Below are 14711 nucleotides of genomic sequence, written 5' to 3'. Positions count from 1 at the left end.
GAACAGGGAGAAAAGTTACATATTTATTATCTATAATCAAAAATAGCATAGTTCTGCTAGTCTATACGTATTTAGAGAAGAATACTATTGTCCAATACGGTGTCCAACGGTCCAAACAAGCAGGTCAAGGAATCCTAAACCAAGCATCTACGGAAGTCTACTCTGTCTTCAAATATCCTTTGGCAACAAGCTGCTCTTCAGTCCAAGTCCACAGCTTTGCAGCAAGCTCTGGGTCGTTGGCCATTGAACTGGGATTAGATCGCTTAGCAATTGGAACAAAATACTCTCCGTTATCTTTGTCCGCTCTGAGGTCCTTGTCCAAGGCACAATACAGGCTCGTCAGGGCACCGTCCTCGACTGATATGCCGCCAACAACTGACATGACTTTTGACACCAGCCACCAGCTGAACCTAATGAGGCCAAGGAAATCCGTGCTAGTGGTCAAGTGCCGACCAAGGGACGTGTCCATAATCACACCTGGATGTACAGCCACGGATAGGATATTCGGATACAATTTCGCGAATTGCTTGGTAAATAGGATGATCGCGAGCTTGGATTGTTCGTATCGCGTACCTTTATTAAGCAGATCGATGCCTTTGGTGAGGTTTGGATCGGAGAAGTTGAATGACGATACTAACATGTGCACGAGAGATGACAGGTTGACTACGCGAGGCGCGTCGGCGGCGAGGAGGATAGGGAGGAGGAGACGAGTCAGTAGATATGGCGCGATATAGTTGACCTGGAGTGTCATTTCGTAGCCGTCGCTGGATTCCGTGTATGGAGAGAACATACTCCCTGCATTGTTAAGCAGAAGACTACTTATTGTCAGACGTATAAGTCAAGAATGAGAACGAAAGGGACTCACTCTAGCTTAGTTTCCTGCGCCTTCAACTCTTCAGCGACGTTGACAATAGACTTGAGATCCATGAGATCGCACTGTAGAATCCGAATGTCACATTTCACTGATGTTGTATCGGGGCTATCGGCACTATCGACAGGAACAGACAGTTCCTTCAACAATTTTTCCGCCTTGTCTAGATTTCGCGCGGTGATGTAGACTCGAAATCCATGACGAGCGAGTTCCCTGACGGCGACTGACCCGATACCGCTCGTACCGCCGGTAACCAGCGCGACGGGGTTTGATGTGTAGTACGGAATTGACGAGAGTGAAAATGGCATTGTTAACCTTCGAAAATTTGTATGTTGTGCGCAGTATATATGTGGAGAGTAAATTCGAGAATTCTTATGATTGGACGTACGGCTGAAGATCGAAAACCGCTCGATGCATTACCGAAGAACCGAAACCTTAGTCAGGAGCCCCTGACGATTGTCGTGTAGTACCTATGATAGTAGCAGCATGATGATTATTACGCTGCGTTATCGAGATTACTCCTTTTTAACAAATTTTTCATATTTCGAAGGGGCTTTTATGATTTTATCCCTAAATATTATGACTTTGTCAGCGAATTTTAAGTCGTGGGGCAATAATTTTGTATTTACATTCATACATCGTGAAGCTTCTACGGAGAAATGGAACTAAACATCAGGATATCGCTACTTCCTTCGCCCGCAAATAAAGGGTAATCCCAAGTTTTCCTATCAAACAGCGATTGTTGCCTGTGGTTAGAAATGCACTATCAGCCGCTTGCTCACTGGCCCGATCTTTGTCAATATGGTAAAGATATAGCGACAACATTTAGATCGCCTCTTGAACATAGCCCTTACCCAATCTCACATCACCAATGGTCGAGCAAACTCTATCATAGCAAATTTACAACAACTTCAATGCTTATGGTTTCTTTAGTAGGTCCGCAATTTTGTCCAAGTCGACATTTCCACCACTGAAAACAATACCTATACTTCCTTTAACACCTTCTTTTTTCCACCTGTCTGACAGCGCAACAGCCAATGGTACTGCAGCTGACGGCTCTACCACGATTTTTATTCTCTCCAAGACTAATCTCATGGCCGACAGTATTTCTTCTTCAGACACTGTGAAGACCTTCTCTACGTATTTCTGAATTATAGGAAAATTTATAACTCCAACCGGTGTGCGTAGTCCATCTGCTACCGTTGTCGTGGTCACGTTGGGCTCCCGCTGGCCAGTCTCGATACCTCGGGAACAATCATCAGCTAGGGCCGGTTCAGCAGCAAATACCCTGACACCAGTTCCATGCGCGGCAAGCGCACATCCAGCCAACAATCCTCCACCACCGACAGGAACAATCACCGCGTCCAGCTTGTGTCCGTACTCCGCTTGTGTCTGCGCCATTAGCTCCAGCAACACCGTGCCCTGGCCCAGTATGATATTCGGGTGATCGTACGGCGGTATAAGACACGCACTTGTTTTCTTGCGGATCGTTTCTGTGACGTACTCCCGTTCTGGCGCAGTCGGCCCTGAGAAAGTTATGTGGCCGCCGTAGGATTGTGTTGCTTCGATCTTTGGTCGCGCGGAGTTTGATGGCTATCAGAGTCAGTCAAAGCCAAGAGTCAAAACTGAGATGAAAATCACCATGACTATGTAGGCTTTCACGCCCTTGGCTTTGGCGGCGATTGCAAGTGCTTGCGCATGATTGCCAGATGAATGCGTAATAACTCCATTATCCAACTCCTCAGGCCGCAACTTTTCCAACGCATGCATAGCTCCCTACCATAGTTAGTATCAGGTGCTCAAAATATCAAATTAGATAGTCATGTACACGAATCTTGAATGCGCCGCCTTTTTGGAAATTCTCGCACTTAAAAAAGAGCGTAGTGGGTACATCATCCGAGCCCGTCACAATTGTCGAGATCGATTCGTTTGTTAGGACTGGTGTTTTTTTGACCTTCGATTTGATTAGAGCGTAGGCTGATTCTACGCCTTGACGAGTCAGATCAGCGACTTCTGAACAGGTTAGCGATTGGCAATAACGGGAGACTATAACTGTATTTCCTGGTAAGGATTTGACACTTACTGACAGACTCAGGATCCCGAGATTCAATCATTCTTCAGCTATTCCGTGTAATAAATGGGAATTACGGGTGACAGTACCACTGGCAATATAAATTGAACTGAGAGATGAATAGCATTGGTGTTTGTACCCCTGAGATGGAAAGCCGATCAAGTGGGTTTGATGCTCTCTACTACCGGCCTGAGCCGCACAATCTCCCGACTGGTCGAATCGCCTTTTACAACTCTGCACTCGATTCCACGGCCTCGCTATAGATATACGTACTGGGAATTCTGGACCCGACAAAATGATAATGATATCATCGAGAGTATTCAACTGCGCGGCATTCCGGTTTTGTCCACGATCTGTGAGCGGGAGAGTACCGACTGTGCGCCCAACGATTGGCAATTGTCGTGACTTCTCGGCTGAGGCGAAGGCAATTGTTTTCGAAACCAACGGCAAGCCACTAGATGTTCTCAAGTATGTGTTTTGCGGAACTTCTTTGAAAATATGCTTTGCTGTATGTCTTTCCGAGTGGGATTCGGCTGACGTCATAGGCTTCATACATTCCCATTACCAGACGTCACCGATGACACCATCCTCGTCAAATTCCTCGCGTCGCCAATTAATCCCGCGGATATTAACCAAGTCGAAGGAGTCTACCCAACCAAGCCGCCTTTTCTCACAGATGTGATATCCTCCACCACGCCTCTCGCCATCGGCGGCAATGAAGGCGCGGTGGAGATCCTTGATGTCGGCAAGTCTGTCACGCAATTCAAGCCCGGCGACCGCGCTATCATGCGCCATACTCTCTTCGGCACCTGGCGCACACATGCGATCGCAAACATTGTCGACTTGACGAAAGTTCCGTTCGCAAGTTCTGACATCACTGCTGTTCAAGCTGCAACCGCGAGTGTGAATCCGACGACGGCGTATAGGATGTTGAAGGACTTTGTCGAGATGAAAGACGGCGACTGGTTCATTCAGACTGCTGCGAATTCAGGGGTTGGACGTGCCGCGATACAGTTGGGCCGGTTGTGGGGCTTGAGAAGTATTAATGTCGTTCGCGACCGTGAGGATATCGATGACTTGAAGCGTGATCTTGAGAGTTTAGGCGCGACGAAGGTCGTCACGGAAGATGAAATTAAGGATAAAGGGTTTCGGAACACGATTAAAGAGTGGATCGGTGACAGAGAGATTAAGTTGGGACTGAACTGCACTGGCGGTGAATCGACAACGAACATTGCTCGCCAGCTAAGTACTGGCGGACACTTGGTCACTTACGGCGGCATGGCGCGCAAACCCGTAACCGTGCCGGTTAGTTTGTTTATTTTCAAGGATATTCATCTGCATGGGTACTGGTTGACGCGATGGTCGGACTCGCATCCGGATGAGAAGGAGCAGATTGTGAATGAGATTTTAGGATTATTGAAAGGAGGCGAGTTGAAGGATGTGCCTGTCGATGAGGTAGTCTGGACGGCCGATATGTCTGATCAGGAAAGATTGGATGCATTCAAGCATGGTGTAGGAAAGTATATTAACGGTTCAAGAGGACGGAAGCAGGTCCTTGTTCATAAGTGATCACTTTATACAATTTCTAATTTTTAATTTCATGCTGATACTGTCTATTATAAGCTCATGATCGTTTCGGAAACGTCTAATACTCTATCATCGTCACCGTACTGCCCCATGACTTGAATTCCAACAACTTTTCCGTCGTCCGTATGCCATGGTATGCTAATAGCTGGTATTCCGGCGAGACTTGCAGGCACTGTGAGCACGTCGTTGACGTATGAGTCGAGTGGTGATTTCTGTGACAAAATGTCAGACAGCAGCGGCGCTGTGCCTGTCGAGCACGGCGCCACGAGAAAATCGACAGTCAGCTGGTCGTCTCTGTCGATTGGCTTTTCCAGCGGATGGTCCACAGAAAACACTCCATCAAAATTCAGCTGCAATTTTCGACGCACTTTTTGCGCCTGGATGTAGTGATTGTTAAAGGCCCTAATCCGTCAGCGTCAGTGCGGATCATGACCATAATGACTGACTACATACCCTGACGAAAGATTATAATTTCCAAGCAAAATTCGCCTCCTGACCTCGGATCCAAATCCCTCGCTGCGTGTAACGCCATACAAAACTCCATTGGCCACTCTGTCAACGTTCGCTCGGTATCCGTATCTGACACCATCATACCTCGATAAATTCGACGCGGCTTCAGACGGGCCGAGAATGTAATATGTCGGCAGGGCGCTCTTGATCGACGGCATTGACACGGCATATAATTCGTGGCCCTGCGCGAGGAGTTTTTTCAGTACGGCGGCCCATGCATTTGTAATGTCCGGCGAACAGCTGTCGACAATGAATTCTAATGGGATGCCAAGTTTGTACTTCCCTTTACTCGCCTGCCTGCGACGGGCAGTGTTAGTTTGCAGTTGTCGTCGTAACTCATTTGAAACACTCGTTGGATCCAGCGGATCGTAAGCGGATATCACATTAAAAACCTCCCGCACAGTCTGCACATCCCTCGCCAACACACCGACAGTATCTAAACTCTGCGCGAACGCGACCACGCCATGGCGCGACACAAGCCCGTACGAAGGCTTGAATCCCACCACGCCGCAATATGCCGCTGGTAGACGGACTGAGCCACCGGTATCAGTGCCTAGCGCAAAGTGGCACATGCCTGCAGCGACTGCACACGCGCTGCCGCCGGAAGAACCGCCTGCTGAGCGAGGGGTCGAGTAGAGCGGGTTTAGAGGTGGTCCATATACAGAGAAAATGTTGTCCGTACTGCTATAAAGTTAGATTATTCGACGACAATGCAAGTCAGCAAATCTCACCCCATTGCAAATTCATCCATGTTTGCTCGTCCAACGTCGATGGCGTGAGCAATTTTGTACAATCGCGTCATAACAGTCGCCTCAAATGGACTCACGTATCCTAATAGGTTGGCTTAGTTCAGAGTGTCTTTTAACCGCACGACATCGAAACGTACCTTGCAGCATCTTCGAAGCACAAGTAGTAGGCTGATCGATGGTACAGAAATTGTCCTTAAACGCGAACAGCTTCCCCGCAAGTCCCGACTGTGATTCCGTGCATTTGAGCGCGACTTCCGACACGCGAGTCAACACCGATTCAGGTGGCCGCACCGAGATGAGTGCGTTCAGACGGTGGTTGAGAGATGAGATATTAGACAAGCATGTTTTCGCTTCTTTGAGTAATATATCAGCATGCTGGAACATGGACATATTTAATTTATATACAATATTGCTCGCAGGTCGGGCTTGTGCCTCTATTTGCGAGGCTTCATGTTTCCTCAGGGGCAGCATGAGAGTACGAGGCCCTTGACTTCCATAATTTTTTGACAAAATCATGTTCAGATTTACGATACTGCTGGATTGTACAAACCTACGAACGGTTTATTAATTTTCTGAATATGATGGGAACGGTTCACCACGATTTTATGAAAATCGCCTTGCGAATGGTCAGTGGTCGAAATCACTAGCGATTTCATAAATGGCTGTACTGATAGTGATCAGGCGAATTTGTCCTTTGAGTCTGATGAAGTTCCAGTGGGCTGTGTATACGTGCACGACGGGAAAGTAATAGCAGAGGGCATGAATGACACGAATCGCTCACTATGCGTACGTCAAATCCGTCGACAAACGACCTGCAGAACTAATTACACCATAGGGAACGAGACACGCCGAGTTTTTGGGGATAGAAAAGATACTGGAAACCCATCCCGCGAGTATATTTGAAGAAACTGATTTGTATGTCACCGTCGAACCGTGTGTGATGTGTGCGTCTGCGCTGCGACAGTTGAAGATCCGGGCGGTGTATTTCGGGTGTGCGAATGATCGATTTGGCGGATGCGGTAGCGTTTTACGAGTGAATTCGGAGTATGTAGTGGATATGCATGTTTGGATTATAACAGCACGGTGGCTAATGACCAGATAGCCCTGGCGTTGAGAGACCATTTCCGGCGTATCCGGGGTTTTACAGAGAAGAGGCAATTATGTTGCTACGGCGATTTTACCTGCAAGAGAACGAAAAGGGTAAGCCGAGGAAGGGTATTATATGTATGGGATATACTAAGGACGATAGCACCGACGCCGAAGACGAAGAAGAGCCGGGAGCTCAAGACAGACTTCTCGCCACTGGATCTGGGTAAATATGTTCCGAGAGGAGAAATTGAGAAGTTGTACGGGAAAGAGATGTTGGAGAAGCTTGCTGCGGCCGCTGCGGAGGCTGAGGATAGTGACTCCATGTAATATAGTGTATTTTAGGCGGTGTAGGAATATAGGATTACCTTACTTTCAATACGTTTAAACTTATGCATTGTCGACTGGCTCCTGTCGTGTCCAGACGCGTAGAACACTGTATAACCAGTGAATTGGCGATATCTTGCCGATGACTAGCTTTTATATGTAATATGGTCGCCTAAATTGATGAGTCGGCCCGCGCCGCAGCCGAAGTCTGCGAGTCTCTAACACGCTAGTCCATGTAAGGCAATACTGCTGATTTTAGCTAGCGTCAACGGCCCTGATGGGGGTTTTGGCAGAAGCACAGACAAAAAAACCGAAGTGCTGCCCAACCAAAACCAAAAACTAAAGACGCCTCAACGCCGCCGCTTATTTTCTCTCGGCTTCACTCTACTGCAAGCAAGTATTGACCTTACCGGTTGATCTAGACACCACAATGGAGTCGTCGCCATACATTCTTCCGTCAAACAATCTGCCCCAGCCGTCCGCCGGCGAGGTCGCGCCTATTGACACGCTCTCCCTCGTGCACGGCGTGTCTTTCCAGTCGCTGCTGGCCAACGACGAACAATCCTTCAGCAAGACACTCACGTTCTACCTCGACCTCGGTTTCAAGGAGCTGCTCGTCTACGATCGCGGTACCCAGCCTGTTGTTTCTCGCGTCGACCACTGCTTCGACTCTGTGCGAGAGTCGTGGCTTCACTCCGCCGGCTCGAACGATTCCGAGGGCGAGCGCGTCACCATCAAGCTGCGGTATGTGCCGTCCGCGGATCTTGCTCCGCAGTCGACCTACGAGAAGAAGGCCCGCGACTGGCGTGGCGAAAATGCTGCGCTCGTACTCTACACGCCTTACATCGACTCCGTCGTCCAGATGCTTCACAAGAACAAGATCCTCTACCAGGCCCTTCCGTCAGAGACGTCGCTCATCGAAGTCTACGCTCACGATCCTCTAGGTACCCTCCTCGGCTTCACCTCGAGGAAGAATCCGTTCACGACCGAGTTGCCGCCATCGCGCGCGCCTTCGATCGCGCCCTCGAGTACCGGGGTCACTGCCGCGACTTCCGATGCTGGCACCGCGCAGTCTACTCCATCCGCACAAGCTGGCGAGAAGAAGAAAAAAATCGGCATCATAACGTCTGGAGGCGATGCTCCGGGCATGAACGGCGCTGTCCGGGCCGTCGTGCGGGCTGCGATTGCAAAGGGCTGCACCCCGTACGCCATCTATGAAGGTTACCAAGGTCTAATTGAAGGCGGCAGCATGATGAAACAAATGCGGTGGGAAGACGTCCGCGGATGGTTGTCCGAGGGTGGCACGCTGATCGGTACCGCGCGGTGCGCCCCATTTCGCGAGCGCTGGGGCAGACTTACGGCCGCGAAGAACATGATCGTCAACGGCATTGACGCGCTTATTGTCTGTGGTGGTGATGGCTCACTCACCGGTGCCGACCTCTTCCGTTCTGAGTGGCAGGGCTTGCTGGCCGAGCTAGTGTCGACTGGGGAGCTCACGGAAGAGCAGGTCCAAGGGCATGAGCACCTCACCATTGTCGGCCTCGTGGGCTCCATCGACAACGACATGTCCTCTACTGACGCCACTATCGGTGCCTTCTCTTCATTATCTCGAATCTGTCAATCGGTCGATTTCATTGATGCGACCGCACTCTCTCATTCTCGTGCCTTCGTCGTCGAGGTCATGGGCCGGCACTGCGGATGGCTTGCACTCATGGCTGGTATAGCGACTGGCGCTGACTATGTCTTCATTCCTGAGCAACCTCCGAACTCCAAGACGTGGGGTGACGAAATGTGCGCCATCGTCCACGCCGTATGTATCCTCCTTTCTGCCCTAGACACCCCACTAACAGAAACAGCACCGCAAGAAAGGCAAGAGAAAGACAATTGTTATTGTCGCCGAAGGTGCGATCGATGACCAGTTGAACCCCGTCACAGCCGAGGACGTAAAACTGCTGCTTGTTAATAAACTCGGTCTCGACACACGTATCACGACGCTCGGTCACGTCCAGCGCGGTGGATCCGCTGTTGCTTACGATCGGATGCTCTCGACTCTGCAGGGATTCGACGCTGTCGACGCCGTGCTCGAATCTACTCCAGAAACGCCATCGCCCATGATTGGCATTACGGAGAACAAGATCTGCCGCAAGCCTCTCGTCGAGTCAGTCGCACTCACTCAAAGCGTGGCGACGGCAATCAAAAACAAGGACTTCCAAAAAGCCATGGCGCTACGCGACACCGAGTTCGAGGAGTATTATCGTGCATTCCTGGCGACGACGATCATAGACGACGAATCGCTCAAAGTCCCTGAAGAAAAGCGTCTGAAGATTGCCATCGTCAACATCGGTGCGCCGGCAGGTGGCATGAACGCCGCCGCACGCGCGGCCGCATGTTATTGCCTTTCGAAAGGCCACACTCCGTACGCGATCCACAACGGCTTCACCGGTCTCTCTCGGCACGACTCTGTGCGCGAGTTGAATTGGCTCGACGTCGATAATTGGGTTATCCGCGGCGGGTCTGAAATCGGCACGAACCGCAATCTACCTGACGTTGACCTTGGCATGGTCGCGTACTATTTCCAAAAGTACTCGTTCGACGGCTTGATGATTGTCGGTGGATTCGAGGCGTTTATATCTTTGTACCAGCTCGAGCAAGCGCGGGTTAATTATCCTGCCTTCCGAATTCCGATGGTCTGTCTGCCTGCTACGATCTCGAATAATGTGCCTGGAACAGAATACTCGCTTGGGAGCGACACTTGTCTTAACGCGTTGGTGGACTACTGCGATGTTATTAAGCAATCCGCCAGCGCCACTCGTCGCCGTGTTTTCGTCGTCGAGGTCCAGGGAGGAAGGTCAGGGTACGTGGCCACGTACGCAGGTCTATGCGTCGGAGCACTGGCGGTGTACACTCCCGAAGAAGGCATCAGCCTCCGCACGCTTGAAAACGACATTGTGCATCTTCGTGAGTCCTATGCCCAGGACCAAGGCCAGAACAGGGCTGGCAAACTGATTTTGAGGTGTGTGCTGTGTGTATCGACTTTAGAATGAATATAATCGACTAATTCAGGTAGGAACGAGAAAGCGTCCAAGATCTTCACGACAGAACTGATCGGTGATATCATCCGCGAGGAAGCCAAAAACCGGTTTGACGCCCGCACGGCCAACCCTGGCCACCTCCAGCAGGGCGGCATCCCGTCGCCCATGGACCGACTAAGGGCAACCAGACTGGCCGTGAAATGCATGCAATTCATTGAGCATAACCAAGAAACCGACATCGGCAAGCGCGGACTGGCACCCGAGTCCGCGTCCGTAATTGGTATTTTGGGCGCCAAAGTTGTGTTTACCGGCGTCAAGTACCTGTACGATCACGAGACCGAGCTGCAGAACCGGCGGCCGCGAAAGACGTTTTGGACAACGATGAAGACTGTTTCGCAGACGCTGTCGGGCCGACCACCTGTTAGCGTGTAGATGATCCAGAACTTGTTGGGTCGTTAACTATTGATAGATGAGCGCGCTGGCTTTGAGGCATGAGGAACTGCAAATGCTTTGTATGATTTGGAGATTTTTGGCATTCCTGCGTATCCACGGGAAGTTAAATGTTTTAGAAAATAGTGTGCCTTGTAGCCCATAAATTTACGATTTTGCTGCCAATTTCCGGCAATGCTGTTTCATTTGTTAGTAACTTATGAGTGATTCGTGGGTGTTTACGTTTTCAAGAAGGGCGCGGTACTCATTAAAGCTGGTTGAGAAGTCGACAATTTGGCACCGATGAGGACATGTCGCCATGAGGGCAAGAGCTTGTTAGAGTGATATAACACAATGCCACAACCTGATTAGATGCTGGCTTTGTATGGATTCTGAATTTTAAAGGTTAGAAATTGTCGTAATCAGCCGAATCCACCAAGTTTGCGTGACAGAGCAGTCATCCACCGAGATGATCGGATGTTGGCGCCGATCGATGCAGCGGCCACAGTAGAGCGACTTGAAGCGGATGGCATTGCATACGATATAAAGCTCTACTATTGATGCAGAAGTCCAGCTTTTCAGCCTCCAAAGTGACGCTGGGACAGCATTTTTTATGACTAGGTCTGCTACGAGTTTTTAATATATTAGGTGCAAACGTTGACACAGGCTATGCCGACGAACCGAGCGTTGCGATCGCACAACTAGCAGGCTTCCTCCCTTACCGGCCCCATGCGTCCTGATATCAAACGATGGCAAGGCTGATTTGGCTCTGGGTAATATTGCATTGTACATCGAGCCTCTCGTAGATGAGTAACCTTCCTTGTCTTTCTATTGACGATTATCTGATGCAGAGCATAATTGTATACTTTGGGGACAAGGAAGTAGGCGAAAGAGTGCATACTTTGGCGCCGGCGTGATAAGTTCCAACTAAGGAAGATAAGTTAAGTAAGCGAGGCGCCATTAGAGCTCCTTAAAATTTGTCATCTCCTTAATTCCATGCTATAACATGGAGGAGTTGCCGACTAAATGACTTCTGAAACACAAGCTCTTTGGGCATCCTTTGCGATCGTCTCGGTTTGATTCCATTGAGATAGTATTAGTCTGAAAGCACAATGATTGCCTCGCGCAGTGGAGTGTGTCGATACGATAAATTTTGATTACCTGCCTGTTCGGCATTCGCGATCATGTTTGTCGTGATGATGCCTGTGCAAAAGACTGCACTGATACTACTGTTGCTGTCACACCATTTTTGGTTTAATTGCATGATTATCGCTAATATAACGGGAGGACCACGTGAAGCACGCGACGAGGTACGACCTGGCTACTGCATTAAGACTAAGATTAGCTTGGTGGATGAGCCACATCGGCCTTGCAGCAATATCTGTACATATTATAAGTGTCATATATCAATAGTCCAGGATGCTGGCCCGTACTGCGATTGCGAGTATGAGGCCATTCACTGCCCGCTGAGTTCCTTGGACGTTGCGAGCCTGAGCGGTATGAGCGCAGACGTACGAGGAATATGTTGGACAAGGCGACCGTACGAGTCACATAACTCACGTCACAGCTCACGGCTCGTGCCTGGAATGCGCGCAACCAAACACGCGGTCTTGATATTATTATTCGTATTCTAATTATAATCATAAATCATCCTATTCTATTCTTCTACTTGGGCGATATTCTCATTTAGAGTCACTACTGCCTCTGTTCCTGCATTTAGAGTGAGGCAGCATATTCGCAACAATGCGTCGGATATCGCGGCCTCAGGATTCCTGGTCGTGGTGCCGGCTGGTGGTCCTCCTATTACTCGCCTCGCCATCACTCGCAGAAAACACGTTCACGTTCTGCTCGTCGCAAAATACCGGTTCCGGCTATCAGGCTGTCTACGATATATATCAGTCCTACGGCGCATGCATGAGCACCTGTCAGTCCGGATACGCGCTCGCGATCTTGCAGGACTTCCAATGTTGGTGCTCCAACGAGGCCCCCGGCGATACCACGTCAGTGTCCTCATGCTCCGTCGACTCCTGTCCGGGCTATCCCTCCGACCCCTGCGGAAATCTCATAGAAGGTCTATACGGGTATATCCTTATCAGTCGGCCAAGCGGCACCGTGAGCGCGTCAGTTGCGTCGACCGCCAGCTCCGATAGCTTGACCAAGACGGTCCCGTCCAGCCATTCGTCCACCTCGAGCTCAGAACCGCCGACCTCGTCGACCGAGGCCTCGAGCACCGGGTACACCTCCACTTCGTCACGTTTGACGACATCGAGCACATCGTCATCATCATTCTCCTCAACATCAACTTCAGCAACATCAAATTTGGCAACTTCTACCTCGTCTACTATTTCTTCAAGTTCGATGGACACCACTACACAATCACTCATCGTGTCAGTTGTGACCGTCGCCGGAGGGACAGAGACACTAGTCATAACTCAAACCGTCTCGACCGCAACCCCGACATCCTCGTCTTCGTTGGCGACCGCGAACGTCGGATCCTCAACGACTGGCACCACTCAGTCCACTTCCCACTCATCTTCCTCATTCTGGGACAACAAAGGCAAAGTCGCGGGCACTTTTGTCGCTGTCGGCATCGTCGCATTACTCCTTCTACTTGTACTTGTCTTCCTCATCCGTCGTCGCCGTCGACATTACGATGACGACGAGCCCGCGGCGGACAAAGCGCCGCACACACCGCCAATGAACGACCTACCGCTAGCGAAATTCGGTTTGTCCAGTAACGGCCGTCACCGATCCGCAGCCACCACTGGAGCAGGAGCCACGATGCTCGACTCTGAAAAACAACCAAGTGCAGTCGCGGCCGCTGGTTATGGGGGTGCATACTCGGCGCCGCCGCCTGGGAGTGACAGATTTCAGGTCGACCAGCGGATCGACCCGGGGACGATGTACGTGCAGTATCACGACAACTACTCCCGCGGTAGTCTGCGCGATGAGTACGATTATTCCCGACGTGTACTTAAAATCCTCAATCCCGATGACGAGTAAATAACGTCAATGTAATGATGTTCACGAGATGTATGAATAGAATGGGTTAGATTGGTTTCTAGACTTTCATGAGACAGGACATCTTGTTCTCCGCGGGATGTAAAATGCGGATTGGCATTTTAGTTTGGGCGTTTTGTCAACTTTTAGTTTGCTTTGATGAATCTGATATGGTGACCGTGCGTTGTTTGTGTCGTTTGCCGTTTTTGTCAACATGGCCGTAAGTTTAGTAATATTTAATTGGCAGTTTGGTAATAATCTTATTGTCAACGCGTAACGAAGTCGCAACGGTAGCCGACTGGGTGGGCAGCGGCGGCTGAAGAATGATGGTCCCGATATATCATCTAGAATTGTTGGACTTCCCAACATTTGCTATTTTCATCCGAATTATTCTCCTAAACGCGCTCTGTTGCCTCACCAACTACAAAGCCCAATGTCCCTTATAAGCTACAGCAAACGTAATTTCTTCGCCATCTAGGCAATGGCTGATATAGGCCTGTGCTTCTTGGACTATCTTACGGAAACACTACCGTCCACTCAAGTATTGAACCCCGATCTGTGCAGAATATGTTACTGGGCCTGTTTACGCCCTTGCCACTCAGAACCACCTTACGCTGTTGCAAGGAGCGGATAGTTGGAGAGCATAATTTTAGTGAACGCGTTGGTAGGATAACGGTTACCCGGTGAAAGTCCTACGAGAATACGGCTGGAGTTAGATGCGAGAATTGAATGTTGCGCATTGTTGTTCTCCTGCCAGGGTAGAGGAGACCATTGTTGCCGCATTCGTGGCTCGAGCAAAGTAATGCGATAATTGTAGCCATGGAAAACTGGACTAGAAGAGAGGTATACATGTACCTTATTCTACAGTAATAGACAAACGGCTTCAACTTTCAGAACGCATTTAGAGGTAATTCTAAGAGTGTCAGTTGTAGCCAATTTCAGGGTAAGTCTATCTAGGGCTGTTGACGATATTCGACTTGACGAATATTATTCGACCGATTATCGGCGTCGAATACGATATCGGCCAATCCCCCGGCGTCGGATACGAA

The 14711-nt window shown here is 49.8% G+C and overlaps 7 protein-coding genes across 7 annotated transcripts; 4 read left to right on the top strand and 3 right to left on the bottom strand.

Annotated features, from left to right (window-relative positions):
* Window positions 1-3: 3 nt before the first annotated feature.
* V1508DRAFT_373386 (uncharacterized protein) lies at window positions 4-1280 on the bottom strand. Its single transcript, XM_066937535.1, has 2 exons — window positions 866-1280; window positions 4-815 (listed from the first exon to the last, which is right to left on the bottom strand). The coding sequence occupies exons 1-2, from the start codon at window positions 1177-1179 to the stop codon at window positions 158-160; spliced, it is 972 nt and encodes a 323-aa protein (XP_066794570.1). The 5' UTR covers window positions 1180-1280; the 3' UTR covers window positions 4-157.
* Window positions 1281-1475: 195 nt separating this feature from the next.
* On the bottom strand, window positions 1476-3120 carry V1508DRAFT_421162 (tryptophan synthase beta subunit-like PLP-dependent enzyme). Its single transcript, XM_066940847.1, has 4 exons — window positions 2955-3120; window positions 2700-2884; window positions 2513-2647; window positions 1476-2464 (listed from the first exon to the last, which is right to left on the bottom strand). The coding sequence occupies exons 1-4, from the start codon at window positions 2983-2985 to the stop codon at window positions 1790-1792; spliced, it is 1026 nt and encodes a 341-aa protein (XP_066794569.1). The 5' UTR covers window positions 2986-3120; the 3' UTR covers window positions 1476-1789.
* V1508DRAFT_197195 (uncharacterized protein) lies at window positions 2913-4617 on the top strand. The gene is made up of 2 exons (XM_066936182.1): window positions 2913-3410; window positions 3488-4617. The coding sequence occupies exons 1-2, from the start codon at window positions 3238-3240 to the stop codon at window positions 4509-4511; spliced, it is 1197 nt and encodes a 398-aa protein (XP_066794568.1). The 5' UTR covers window positions 2913-3237; the 3' UTR covers window positions 4512-4617.
* Window positions 4437-6214, bottom strand: V1508DRAFT_373379 (amidase signature domain-containing protein). Its single transcript, XM_066937534.1, has 4 exons — window positions 5926-6214; window positions 5771-5870; window positions 4983-5720; window positions 4437-4931 (listed from the first exon to the last, which is right to left on the bottom strand). Exons 1-4 carry the CDS (start codon window positions 6176-6178, stop codon window positions 4559-4561), a joined length of 1464 nt encoding a protein of 487 aa, XP_066794567.1. The 5' UTR covers window positions 6179-6214; the 3' UTR covers window positions 4437-4558.
* A 130-nt stretch (window positions 6215-6344) lies between these two features.
* Window positions 6345-7254, top strand: V1508DRAFT_421153 (cytidine deaminase-like protein). The gene is made up of 5 exons (XM_066940846.1): window positions 6345-6414; window positions 6470-6574; window positions 6624-6832; window positions 6891-6988; window positions 7038-7254. The coding sequence occupies exons 1-5, from the start codon at window positions 6367-6369 to the stop codon at window positions 7202-7204; spliced, it is 627 nt and encodes a 208-aa protein (XP_066794566.1). The 5' UTR covers window positions 6345-6366; the 3' UTR covers window positions 7205-7254.
* A 1094-nt stretch (window positions 7255-8348) lies between these two features.
* On the top strand, window positions 8349-10665 carry V1508DRAFT_357458 (phosphofructokinase-domain-containing protein; the record flags this gene model as incomplete). Its single annotated transcript, XM_066937029.1, has 3 exons — window positions 8349-9011; window positions 9058-10214; window positions 10269-10665. 3 exons carry the CDS (start codon window positions 8349-8351, stop codon window positions 10663-10665), a joined length of 2217 nt encoding a protein of 738 aa, XP_066794565.1.
* A 1441-nt stretch (window positions 10666-12106) lies between these two features.
* V1508DRAFT_421149 (uncharacterized protein) lies at window positions 12107-13999 on the top strand. Its single transcript, XM_066940845.1, has one exon. The coding sequence runs from the start codon at window positions 12406-12408 to the stop codon at window positions 13663-13665; it is 1260 nt and encodes a 419-aa protein (XP_066794564.1). The 5' UTR covers window positions 12107-12405; the 3' UTR covers window positions 13666-13999.
* Window positions 14000-14711: the final 712 nt, after the last annotated feature.

This window comes from Lipomyces doorenjongii (assembly GCF_038497915.1).
Source record: "Lipomyces doorenjongii strain NRRL Y-27504 unplaced genomic scaffold V1508scaffold_42, whole genome shotgun sequence".
In the NCBI taxonomy this organism is placed as follows: Eukaryota; Fungi; Ascomycota; class Lipomycetes; order Lipomycetales; family Lipomycetaceae; genus Lipomyces; species Lipomyces doorenjongii.
Note: the sequence above shows the minus strand (reverse complement) of the source record. Positions and strands in the feature narration are given on the sequence as shown.